Source organism: Pristiophorus japonicus, chromosome 2 (genome assembly GCF_044704955.1).
Source record: "Pristiophorus japonicus isolate sPriJap1 chromosome 2, sPriJap1.hap1, whole genome shotgun sequence".
NCBI lineage: Eukaryota > Metazoa > Chordata > Chondrichthyes > Pristiophoridae > Pristiophorus > Pristiophorus japonicus.
Genome location: NC_091978.1, coordinates 274171813 through 274185333, shown reverse-complemented (window position 1 = coordinate 274185333; position 13521 = coordinate 274171813). Strand labels below are relative to the sequence as shown.

Here is a 13521-nt window from a genome sequence, read left to right as displayed (position 1 = left end):
CTGTTTACAATATACATAGATGGACTAGAAGAGGGGACAGAGTGTAGTGCAACAAAATTTGCAGATGACACTAAGATTAGTGGGAAAGCGGGTTGTGTAGTGGACTCAGAGAGACTGCAAGGAGATTTGGATAGGTTAAGCGAATGGGCTAAGGTTTGGCAGATGGAATACAATGTCGGAAAGTGTGAGGTCATCCACCTTGGGAAAAAAAACAGTAAAAGGGAATATTATTTGAATGGGGAGAAATTACAACATGCTATGGTGCAGAGGGACCTGGGGGTCCTTGTGCATGAATCCCAAAAGGTTAGTTTGCAGCTGCAGCAGATAATCAGGAAGGCGAATGGAATGTTGGCCTTCATTGCGAGAGGGATGGAGTACAAAAGCAGGGAGGTCTTGCTGCAACTGTATAAGGTATTGGTAAGGCCGCACCTGGAGTACTGCGTGCAGTTTTGGTCACCTTACTTAAGGAAGGATATACTAGCTTTGGAAGGGGTACAGAGACGATTCACTAGGCTGATTCCAGAAATGAGGGGGTTACCTTATGCTGATAGATTGAGTAGACTGGGTCTTTACTCGTTGGAGTTCAGAAGGATGAGGGGTGATCTTATAGAAACATTTAAAATCATGAAAGGGATAGACAAGATAGAGGCAGAGAGGTTGTTTCCACTGGTAAGGGAGACTAGAACTAGGGGGCACAGCCTCAAAATACAGAGGAGCCAATTTAAAACCGAGTTGAGAAAGAATTTCTTCTCCCAGAGGGTTGTGAATCTGTGGAATTCTCTGCCCAAGGAAGCAGTTGAGGCTGGCTCATTGAATGTTTTCAAGTCAAAGATAGATAGATTTTTAACCAATAAGGGAATTAAGGGTTACGGGGAGAGGGCGGGTAAGTGGAGCTGAGTCCACGACCAGATCAGCCATGATCTTATTGAATGGCGGAGCAGGCTCGAGGGGCTAGATGGCCTACTCCTGTTCCTAATTCTTATGTTCTTATGTTCTTATGCTAGTTTAAACGGGGCAGATGTGACATGTTTGATCCCGTTACAGGTCATGAATTCTTTGAACTCAGCACTGGTAAAACATGGCCCGTTGTCACTCACCAGGACATCGGGTAAGCCGTGAGTGGCAAACATGGCCCGCAGTAGTGGCAGCGGATGTGCTCGCCGACATTATCCACTTGGAATACGCGTCTACATTCACAAGGAACATTTTACCCAAGAACGGGCCTGCATAGTCGACGTGTACTCTAGACCACGGCTTGGAGGGCCAAGACCATAAATTTAGCAGCACCTTCCTGGGTACATTGCTTAACTGCGAGCATGTATTACATCTGTGAACGCAGGACTTTAAGTCCGCATCGATACCGGACCACCACACGTGGGATCTGGCTATCGCTTTCATCATTACGATGCCTGGATGGGTACTGTGGAGGTCGTTGATGAAGGTGTCTCTACCCTTCTTGGGGACCACTACTCGATTGCCCCACGGAAGGCAGTCTGCCTGTATAGACAATTCATTTTTGCGTCGCTGGAACGACTTTATCTCTTCCTGCATTTCCACTGGGACACTGGACCGGCTCCTGTGAAGCACACAGCTTTTGACTAGAGATACTAAAGGATCCTGGCTCGTCCAGGTTTTGACCTGCCGGGCAGTGATGGGTGATTGCTCACTCTCAAATGCTTCCATAACCATGGCTAGATCTGCGAGCTGCGCCATTTCCACCCCCGTGGTGGGCAATGACAGCCTACTGAGAGCATCGGTGCAGTTTTCTGTGTCTGGCCTGTGGCGGATGGTGTAGTTGTATGCGGACAACGTGAGCGCCCATCTCTGGATGCGGGCCGATGCATTGGTATTTATCCCTTTACTCTCGGAAAACAGGGATATAAATGGCTTATGGTCAGTTTCCAATTCGAATTTTAGCCCAAACAGGTATTGATGCATTTTCTTTACCCCATAGACACACACTAATGCTTCTTTTTCAATCATGCTGTAGGCTCTCTCAGCCTTAGTCAGACTCCTGGATGCATAAGCAACTGGTTGCAGTTTCCCGAAATCATTAGCTTGTTGCAATACACACTCGACGCCATTTGATGACATATCACATGCTAGTAGCAAACGCTTACATGGATCATACAACACAAGCAATTTGCTTGAGCATAACAATTTTCTTGCTTTTACAAAGGCATTTTCTTGGCTTTTGCCCCAAACTCATTTGCCCCCTTTTCGTAGTATGACATGCAGTGGTTCTAGCAGGGTGCTGAGACCCGGTAAGAAGTTACCAAAGTAGTTCAGGAGTCCCTGAAACGACTACAGCTCCATCACGTTCTGTGGCCTCGGTGCGTTCTCAATTGCCTCCGTCTTCGTGTTGGTGGGTCTGATGCCGTCCGCCACAATCCTCATTCCCAGGAACTCCACTTCAGACACCATGAAAATGCACTTCGAGCGTTTTAACCTGAGCCCCACGCGATTGAGTCGACTAAGAACCTCCTCCAGGTTCTGCATGTGCTCGACTGTGTTCCAACCTGTGACCAAGATGTCATCCTGGAAGACCACGGTGTGCGGGATCAACTTCAGTAAACTTTCCATATTTCTCTGGAATATCGCCGCCGCTGATCGGATTCCAAATGAGCATCTGTTATAAACAAAAAGACCTTTGTGCGTGTTGATGCAGGTGAGGGCCTTCGATGATTCCTGCGTCATGTAGGCTGAAGTCAGATCCAGCTTCGTGAACTTCTTTCCTCCTGCCAGCGTTGCAAAGAGGTCGTTGGCTTTTGGTAGTGGGTATTGGTCCTGCAGGGAGAAACGATTGATAGTTACTTTGTAATCGCCACAGATTCTGACGGTGCCGTCTTCCTTGAGGACTGGGACAATAGGACTGGCCCACTCGCTGAACTTGATCGGTGAGATGATGCCCTCTATTTGTAGCCAGTCTAGCTCAATCTCTACCCTTTCTCTCATCATGTACGGTACTGCTCTAGCCTTGTGATGGATGGGTCGCGCCCTCGGAATTAGGTGAATATGCACTTTTGCTCTTTGGAATTTCCCGATGCCTGGTTCGAACAGCGAAAGAAATTTGTTTAAGGCCTGGGTACACGAAGTGTCGTCAGCGGGCGATAGCGCTCGGATGTCGTCCCAGTTCCAGCGTATCTTTCCCAGCCAGCTCCTGCCGAGCAGTGTGGAACCATCGCCCGGTACCACCCAGAATGGTAGCTTGTGCACCGCTCCATGGTAGGAGACCTTTATGGTATCACTGCCGATTACAGGAATCACTTCTTCTGTGTAAATTCTTAGTTTCGTGCAAATTACAGTTAAGACTGGCCTTGAGGTCTTGTTGCACCACAACCTTTCGAAAGTCTTTTTGCCCACGATGGACTGGCTTGCCCCCGTGTCCAGCTCCATTGACACCGGGAGTCCATTTAGTTCAATTCCAGCATTATCGGGGGACAATTCGTTGTGAATGTGTTTACCCCATGTACCTCTGCCTCCTCTATCTGAGGCTCTGTTTCGTCATGATCCTCCTCTGTAACATGGTGGTTTGCAGGTTTAACAGGCTTAGCAGCTCGCCTGCACACTCGTTGGAGGTGTCCCATTGTTCCACAGCCCTTGCAAACATATCCTTTGAATCGGCATGAATGGAAACAATGATCAGCTACGCAGCGCCAACAAGGTGTTAATGGCCTTGCATTCATCACCCTTGATGGTGAACTCTGAGACATCTGCGGACGTGCAGCTGCAGGTATGTGTGACCTGCCCTGTACATTACGATTTGAAAATAACATCACTTTGTTCACAGTACTTGTAGCAGCACTTGTGTGCTGAGAGATTTGCTTCGCATTGTCACTGGTGGCTATGAACGCCTGAGCTATCGCTATGTCCTTACTCAAGTTTGGGGTCTCTACAGTCAAAAGCTTGCGAAGTATGGTTTTGTGGCAATGCCAAGTACGAAAAAGTCTCTGAGCATGATCTGTATCTCCAAATGTCCTTCAAATTCGCAATGTCCTGCAAGGCGTCTTAACTCGGCGACATAACTCGCCACTTCCTGGCCTTCAGACCTTTTGTAGGTGTAGAACCGGTACCTTGCCATCAGAACGCTTTCCTTCGGGTTCAAATGCTCTTGGACCAGTGTGATTTCTCCGTGGGTTTCGCTGGAGTGAGCAGATTCTTCATGAGGCCATACGTTGGTGCCCCACAGACGGTGAGGAGGATGGCCCTTCGTTTGGCAGTGCTCTCTTCCCCATCTAGCTCGTTGGCCACCAAGTATTGGTCGAGTCGCTCCACAAAATTTCCCAATCATCTCCCTCCGAGAATTTCTCCAGGATGTCCACTGTTCTCTGCATCTTTGGGTTCGCTATCTGTATCTCGTCGCAATTGTGTATGGAGAAAGAGTCAGCCTGAACACTGTGAGCTCAAAGTAAAGTGTGACCGTAGTCTTTTATTGCAGGTCTCCAGAGTGCCTCTCCAACCTGTGAAGCCTCCTTAAATACCTGTGCTCCCAAGGGTGGCTATGCAGCGTAAATACAAGTCCACATATATAACAGTCGGATTGCGGCGGCAATGCAGCGGAGTCAAGCGGCCGCCGATTTCTGGTTGAATGGCCGCCGCAAGCTAAATTCAGCTGGTGTGTCTTTCTGGCGGTCCCCACTTCCACTCCGCCACTGCCGAGCAGCTGTGATTGCATCATCAGTGTGCACACCGCCGGTGCCCCCCACCTCCTGTGAAATTCAGCCCGAAAAATCTTATGCTTGCTAAGCGATGCCCCCAGCAGCTTTTTCTGTCGGTGCACCTTTCACTCCCTCTGTCAGCCCAATGTGCGGCAGCCATTAAAGGCAAGGACCCAATGCCACGGTCGTCATTTTATTTTTTTGCCGGCCGACTTCCATGTCGACCGGACTATTGTGCCCCATGGTTCGGCTGGGCCACCAGCAGGCAGCCTGGCATCTCCCCTTGGGTGCCAGGCCGCTGGCCCAGCCGAAACCCTCCCTGGTGGCCCAGTGGCCGGTCCTAAATAGTCACCGATTCTCTCCCCTTTAAAGGAGGGACAATACGTGGTGACGCAGATGTGCAATGAAGTTTGTACCGCTCCACTGCTGAGTGATAGCAGCGGAGAATCCGTCCTGTCTCCACTTCCGCCCCTCACCAGCACTTACCGCCGCTCTTGCGCCCCCATTTTGACCGACTTCCTGGCCGCTTTTTAAAAAAAAAAGACGAAGTGCTGAATATCAATCAAGAGTTGACCTCATCCTGCCCGGCAGTGAAAACACTGAAAAAAAAGTAAGTGCACCAGGTTTCTGGCGAGCCTGAATTTTGGCACCTTTGACTGAAAACATTTGCAAACACTTCAGCCTTGTTTCTTGCAGCCAGCTGCTGGGTTCCACCATAGCTGAGGTTCGGGATTTTCAAATAGCAGAATCTCCTGTCAGCTGCCTAGTTGTCCACCAACACTCTCAACTGAATGCTGCAGGGCTACAGAGCTTTGCTCTGATCCATTGTTTGTAGAACAGCCCAGCTGAATCTGCTGTTTTTGGTGCTTAACTTTACTACAGTCATACCTCATTCTAAGGTGCGGCTGGAGCTATACCTCGCACACCCCTCTACACTCCACATTGAACCAGGATTGGTCTCCTGGCTTGATAGTTTTCAAGGAGTGAGGGATGTGCCATAAGGTTGCAGATTGCGGTGGTACATAATTCTACTGCTGATGATGATCCACAGTGCTTCATGGATTCCCAGTTTTAGGCTGATAAATCTTTCCTTAGCCTGTCTCATTTAGAACAGTGTGAGTGTCACATTACGTGATGGAGATTGCCTTCATGGTGGAAATGTGACTTTATTTTCACGACTGTGCTGTGTTTTCATAATTTCTGTCGAGGCTATCATGGATAAACATGTTTGCGACAGGTATCTTTTTGAGACTGAGGTCAAGAAGGTTCCCTCATGTTGGTTCCCTCTCTACCTGATGCAGACCCAGTCCAACAACTGCGTCCTTCAGGACTCAGGACTCGTCCAGTTTCGTTGGTGGTGGATATTCAAGTCCTCTACCCAGAGAACGTTGCTTCCCTCAGATCCTCCTCCAAGTGATGTTGGACATGGAGTTACCGGCGGGTGAGGGGGTAGTGCGGGGTTGGGGCGTGTGCGGAGGGAATGGTAGGTGTTGATCAGCAGTAGATTTCCTTGGTCTTGTTTGACTTGAAGCCATGAGAAATCATAGTTGAAGACCCCCCAGAGCTACTCTCACTTGACTGTATTCGAGGGAATTTTTACTTATCGACGTGCTGGGAGCAGGAGGGTCTGGTAGTGTGTGGGAAAATTTTCCCCCCTTGCTGTGGAGACTTAACTCCACAGTGTGCATCTTATGTCGTTTGACTGTGATGAGCTTCATGCCCCATAAAATACCCATCACCAAGACTGTATGGAGGGAAAATTTGGGTTGTTTGCACCTTCCGTTAGCACCCCAGGGAGTGCTCACACTGTTCCAAGGGGTATGGTTAAGAAATTTGCACATGACACTAAAATAGGTTGTGTGGTTGATAATGAAGAGAAAGCTGTGGACTGCAGGAAAATATCAATGTACTGGTTAGATGGGCAGAACAGTGGCAAATGGAATTCAATCCTGATAAGTGTGAGGTAATGCATTTGGGGAGGTCTAGCAAGACAAGGGAATACACATTAAATGGTGCGACACTGAAAAGTGTAGTGGAACAAAGGGACCTTGGAATGCAGGTGCACAGATCCCTGATGGTAGCAGGTCAAGTAGATAAGTTGGTTAAGAAGGCATATAGAATTCTTGCCTTTTCTAAGTCGAGGCATGGAATACAAGAGCAAGGAGGTTATGCTTGAACTGTATAAAACACCAGTTAGGCCGCAGCTGGAGTACTGCATGCAGTTCTGGTCATCACATTACAGGAAAAATGCGATTGCACTGGAAAGGGTGCAGAGCAGATTTACAAGAATGTTGCCTGGACTGGAGAATTTTGTCTATGAGGAAAAATTGGAGATGCTGGGTCTGTTTTCTTTGGAACAGGGGAAGCTATGGGGAGACCTGATTGAGGTGTATAAGTTTATGAAGGGCCTGAATAAAGTGGGTAGGAAGGACCTGTTTCCCTTGGCAGAGAGGTCAACAAACAGGGGGCATAGATTTAAAGTAATTGGGGGGCGGTTTAGAGGAGATATGAGGGGAAATGTCTTCATCCAGAGGGTGGTGGGTGTCTGTAGAGGCAGAAACCCCCACTACATTTAAAAGATACTTGGATGTGCACTTAAAGTGCCATAACCTACAGGGTTATGGACCAAGAGCTGGAAAGTGGGATTAGGTTGGATAGCTCTTGGTCGGCCAGCGCAGACACAATGAGCCGAAATGGCCTCCTTCTGTGCTGTAAATTTCTATGATTCTAACGGGGCGCAAAACACTTTTTGCCCAGGTGTGGCACAGCTACCGACTCCCGCAAAATTCCGTGGAAGTTGAGCAGCTGCGCTAACCGGTAGCACCCCACTCCTACCACCAGGGAGCCGTGGCAGCAGCCTGGCACACAAACGGAGTGCCAGGCTGTAGGATCGCATGGGCCCCATGATCTGCAGTGAAGAAGGCCATTTTTTACATTTTCAGTGGCATACCTCCCATTTAACTTTTATCCCCACGAGCAGCCTACAGCCTGGTATTTGCCCCGCAAAGCTGTCGCGGGCATCATCCACAGTAGCTTCATGGGACGCTATCAAATTTTTGCTCTGGGGTGAAAATGGGTCCATCTAGCGATGGCTCTTACTCCTTACTGCAGAGTCGGTAGCTTGGTCCTCCCCTTTAATGGCAGAGGAGGGCTCTGTCTTCCCGCCAGCACTACGCATCCCTCCACGTAGCGCTGGAACATTCGCATTGCTTTGCGCCCAGTCCCATCCCCAAGAGGAAGTGGAGCATGAGTTTTTGCCCTCTACTTCCTCTCGGGTTTGGTTTGCGGGGTGGGATTTCTGCATCTGATGCAGGAACTCTCGCCTTGCGGCTGTGACTGCCTCGGGGCAGTACTGAACGTTCAGCCGCATATTTCCAACTCTGCAACATTACCAACTCCCTCTCTCTTACCTCACCCCACCACCCTTACCTGTGCTTTAGTTATCTCAAGACTTAACTTCTCCAGTGCCCTTCTCATTGCCCCCCTTTGAAATTCACCATATACAAACACGATCTCATCCAAAACTCCATCAGCCATATTCCATTCCACACTCAGTCCCACCAATCTCTCACCTCTGACCTCACTGACTCTCTGTATCCTTGTCCTCATTTAGAAATCCCTCCATAGTTTTGCCCCATTCTACAACTGCAACAATCACCAATTCTGCACCCCAACCCGCACCATACAGTCCTTCGACTCTTGCCTCCTGTATATTCTCCCTCCCACTTTCATTGCTAGGTGCCAAAGCTTTCACCTGCTTAGATCCTACTCCTTGGAACTACTCTCACAAACCTCATTGCTTTGCTATCTCCCCCCTCCATCCACTACTCTGCGTCCCCCACTCTTTTTAAAAAATCCACATAACTATCTTTTCAACCATGCATTCAATCAACTCTGTTAATTCTTCAATTGATGTTCAATCCATTTCATCCCTATATGAAGTATCCTGGGACATTTTATTATGCCAAAGACACTATACAAATGCGTGCAGTTTTTATTGCAGAACTGGAGGGCATACATAATTATCAAGTTTGAGTAAAATTACAGATTAAAAGGATTTTTCTTCTGCATTGTAGAAATGTGGAAATAACTTTCTCAAAAATCTATTGAGAGAAATGCTTGAAGCTATCATTAAGGAAGAAATAGCGGGACATCTAGATAGGAATAGTGCAATTAAGCAGACACAACATGGATTCATGAAGGAGAAATCATGTTTAACTAATTTACTGGAATTCTTTGAGGATATAACGAGCATGGTGGATAGAGGTGTACTGATGGATGTGGTGTATTTAGATTTCCAAAAGGCATTCGATAAGGTGCCACACAAAAGGTTACTGCAGAAGATAAAGGTACGCGGAGTCAGAGGAAATGTATTAGCATGGATCAAGAATTGGCTGGCTAACAGAAAGCAGAGAGTCGGGATAAATGGGTCCTTTTCGGGTTGGAAATCAGTGGTTAGTGGTGTGCCACAGGGATCGGTGCTGGGACCATAACTGTTTACAATATACATAGATGACCTGGAAGAGGGGACAGAGTGTAGTGTAACAAAATTTGCAGATGACACTAAGATTAGTGGGAAAGCGGGTTGTGTAGAGGACACAGAGAGGCTGCAAAGCGATTTAGATAGGTTAAGCGAATGGGCGAAGGTTTGGCAGATGGAATACAATGTCGGAAAGTGTGAGGCCATCCACTTTGAGAAAAGAAACAGTAAAAGGGAATATTATTTGAATGGGGAGAAGTTACAACATGCTGCAGTGCAGAGGGACCTGGGGGTCCTGGTGCATGAATCTCAAAAAGTTAGTTTGCAGGTGCAGCAGGTAATCAGGAAGGCGAATGGAATGTTGGCCTTCATTGCGAGAGGGATGGAGTACAAAAGCAGGGAGGTCCTGCTGCAACTGTACAGGGTATTGGTGAGGCTGCACCTGGAGTAGTTTTGGTCACCTTACTGAAGGAAGGATATACTAGCTTTGGAAGGGGTATAGAGACGATTCACTAGGCTGATTCCGGAGCTGATGATAGATTGAGTAGACTGGGTCTTTACTCGTTGGAGTTCAGAAGGATGAGGGGTGATCTTATCGAAACATTTAAAATAATGAAGGGGATAGACAGGATTGAGGCAGAGAGGTTGTTTCCACTGGTCGGGGACACTAGAACTAGGGGGCACAGCCTCAAAATACGGGGGGAGTCAATTTAAAACCGAGTTGAGAAGGAATTTCTTCTCCCAGAGGGTTGTGAATCGGTGGAATTCTCTGCCCAAGGAAGCAGTTGAGGCTAGCTCATTGATTATATTCAAATCACTGATAGATAGATTTTTAACCAATAAGGGAATTAAGGGTTATGAGGAGCGGGCGGGTAAGTGGAGCTGAGTCCACGGCCAGATCAGCCATATCTTGTTGGGTGGCGGAGCAGGCTCGCGGGGCTAGATGGCCTACTCCTGTTCCTAATTCTTATGTTCTTATTAATGTTGGGGAGGTCCAGAATCGGGGGTCACAGTCTGGGGATGGGGGGTGGGCCGTTTGGGATCGGGATGGGGGGAGACTTCTTCGCCCAGGGAGTGGTGGGCCTGTGGAGTTCTCTGCCACGGAGGGTTGTTGAGGCCAGTTCACTGGATGATTCAAGAAGGAGTTAGATGTAGTCCTTACAACATGGGGATCAAGGGGTATGGCGAGAAAGCAGGAATGGGGTACTGAAGTTGCATGTTCAGCCATGAACTCATTGAATGGCAGTGCAGGCTCGAAGGGCCGAATGGACTACTCCTGCACCTATTTTCTATGTTTCTATGTTTCTATATGTTGACTGACATCTCCCTTTCAAAAGAATTAAATTAATATTTAGCTAAAAATAGGACTGGAGGCTAAAAATATATGGACCAAAGGAATGTCACCCATGGAATGGAACTAGTAGGGCTGATAACCTGAAGTTTTGTGAAATTACTTTCGGCGGTTAGGGACACATTCACAGTGATTTATTTGCTGGGAAGTTTTACCTCTGACATTCTTCCCTCTCAAGAGATCAAATAAATTAGAGGGAGTCCATTATGATGCATATATTAGAAGAATCAGATTCAATGATCAGATGAATGACTCCTTTCATTCCATGCATATATTTTTTATCTTCTTAACCTGACCTAGGCTAAACATACTCAACAATTAATCATGCTTGACCATAGTTCCCACAGTATCACTGTAATCTTTGTGTCTAATTTGATCCACTATGCAACTGTCACCTGTTAAGAATAGACAAACAACAGGAGTGCTTATAAGTGTAATTTCTTTATTTTCTATGTTGTTTCTCCCCAGCATTTTAATTATCACTAATTTAAGTGAAAAAGTTATTATAATAAAACTAATTGGAAAATGTGCAAAAATACTGGAAGGTTGTCCTAGATTTTTCTTGCAGTGGGCAGTGACAGGGTATCATTGAATAAATCTGCCTACCTCCCACCTGCTACATTTTCCATTGCTGTTGATGGTCACCAGCAGGATATGTTATTGAAAGAGTAGCCGGTTCTTCTAATTTTTAGGTCAGAAACATGGCCACTATGGGTGATAGAGAATGACAAGTGAGAAAATGCCTTTGATATGCTCCTGCTTTCCATCGCAGAAAGCGTAGTTGATGGCACTATCTAAGGCTGTTGAAAATCAGGGCAGAAGACATATTCCGAAGCGCAGAGGAGTTCTCCCAAGTGTCCTGGCCAATATTTATCCCCCATCGCTAAAACAGATTATCTGGTCATTATCATATCTTTGTTTGTAGGACCTTGCTGTGCACAAATTGGCTGCTGCGTTTCCTACAGTACAAAAGTGACTATTGTTCAAAAGTACTACATTCGCTGTAAAGCACTTTGGGATATCATGAGGTCGTGAAAGGTGCTATATAAATGCAATCCTTCCTTCCTCTCTCCCCTCTCCTTCCCTTACCTTCCATCCCCAGGCTATACTCACCAAGGATCACCCCCTGACCTTGCCAAAATTGGCTGGGCCACAGAAAGAGCCCTTGTTTTACATGTGAATGATGGCCCTCTATGATACTAGTTGTGCAGCTTGGGCGCCTGCCTGTGGCTACATGGCAGAAAGTCCTATGCAACTTGCCAGCTCTGGGAAATACCTAGTTTCCCCTCCCCCATCCCCATGTATTATATAAATGCAAGTGCATCCTTCTGCCCTCCACTCCTTCCCCTCCTCTTCACTCCCCAGGCTATGCTCACCCAGGACAAGACAACCCCTCCAATGCTACAGCACTCCTTCAGTACTGCAATGGAGTGTCAGCCTAGACAAGATGTTCATGTCCCTGGAGTGGAGCTTGAACCCGTGACCTTCAGACTCAGAAGCAAGAAAACTATCACTGAGCAAAGACCAATACCTCTCAGCCTGGGTCCCCAGGTGGAGGTCTCTTCCAACACTTGGCAGTATAGTATGAGCATATAGTTTCCGATCCTACATCAGGTCTCACTGAGAATCGGGGCTAATGGGAACTCCTGACTTTAGGAGTCCCATCTCCTATCCCATCTCACCCCATTCCACCCCCACAGTTTCTGCATCTTATGAGGCTCACAGAAATCCTGATATAAGACCAGGATCTGAGATATCGAGGTTTCGAATCTAATTTCCAGACATTCCAGCACACTCCCACTGGAGTTATGGCGATGGTGCCCTGGAAAGTCAAGTAGTTACCACAGTTTTGTGAGGTGTGAATCTTTGATTGGATCTTTGCAAAGTTGCCATTCATTGATAAAAATATAATTATTTATGTGTGCATCTGAGAAATTAAAAATTTTCTAAAAACTTTCTTATTAATGTTTACTTTAAAATCAATTTGCATCTAAAATTGTGAATACATACAAAACAATCTTATTTTGCAATATTTCATTTTAAACTGTAACAATTTTCATTTGCTTACTTATTAACTTCTTATTTTTTTACACAGAGTAACTTGGGATCCTTCTGTTTCCTGCTGTTTGCTGCAATTTGTGTAATAGGGGCAATATATCTCTACATCGTTTTACCTGAAACCAAAAACAAAACCTTTACACAAATATACCAATCATTTGCCAAAATCAACAAGATACCTGAGCAAGAAAACGAGCCGATTGCAGCATTGGAGAATGAACTGCAACTCAGAATGATTCCTTCAGATGATATGATGAAGAACAAAGCAAATAGGGAATCTGACAATGTGGAGAATATTTCATAACAGATAACCAACAAATCTTTCTCATTTCCTGTCATTACACGTTTGCATTACTTGTTACAGTGTTTTGAACCATTATCCCTCACTCTCCTGTCCGATTCACCCAAAATGTTTTTAATAGAAAAATTGTACCAGTTGGGACAACGCGATGAGATTTACTCTGTGCGCTATTTGCAGCTAAATCATTTAGGCATTTATAACAAAAAGACAAAATCTATCCCCACTATAGGCATGAATGAAAGGAAAATAAATACATTCACTAATTCCCACTGTGTTGAAATAAATTGCTTCATGGTCCTAATATATTAATCTACCTAACTCAAAATAAACGAGAAAATTCTGAAATACATGACTCTAGAGAAATATTATTGCCATAATCTATTATCTACTTTAAAAAATTTGTTCAGAAAAGATATCTGGGCCAAAATTGCCCCCCGCCCGAAACGGGGCACATGCACCCCATTTCAATGGTTTTTATCGCAACTGTGGTTGAGGCCGCCTCTTGAGCGAAATTCCGCTTTTCGTTGTTTTTTTTAATTCGGATCCGGAAGTCACCCTTAATTGGAGGCGGTGACGACAAAAGAGGAGCAAATACGCGGCAGTGGCAACACCTGAGGGGCGGAAGTTGGGGGCAGTGTGGAGAGACCGCCGCAATAATGTCATTACGGCGTCG

The 13521-nt window shown here is 46.3% G+C and overlaps 1 protein-coding gene across 1 annotated transcript in view; it reads left to right on the top strand.

The window, feature by feature from the left end:
• The window catches only part of slc2a9l2 (solute carrier family 2 member 9, like 2), a 798853-nt gene extending 785660 nt beyond the window's left edge, over nt 1-13193 (top strand). Inside the window, exon 12 of the mRNA XM_070862252.1 lies at nt 12585-13193. Coding sequence (XP_070718353.1) covers nt 12585-12851 — 267 coding nt within the window. The 3' untranslated portion in view covers nt 12852-13193. The remainder of the gene's footprint in view (nt 1-12584) is intronic.
• Nucleotides 13194-13521: the final 328 nt, after the last annotated feature.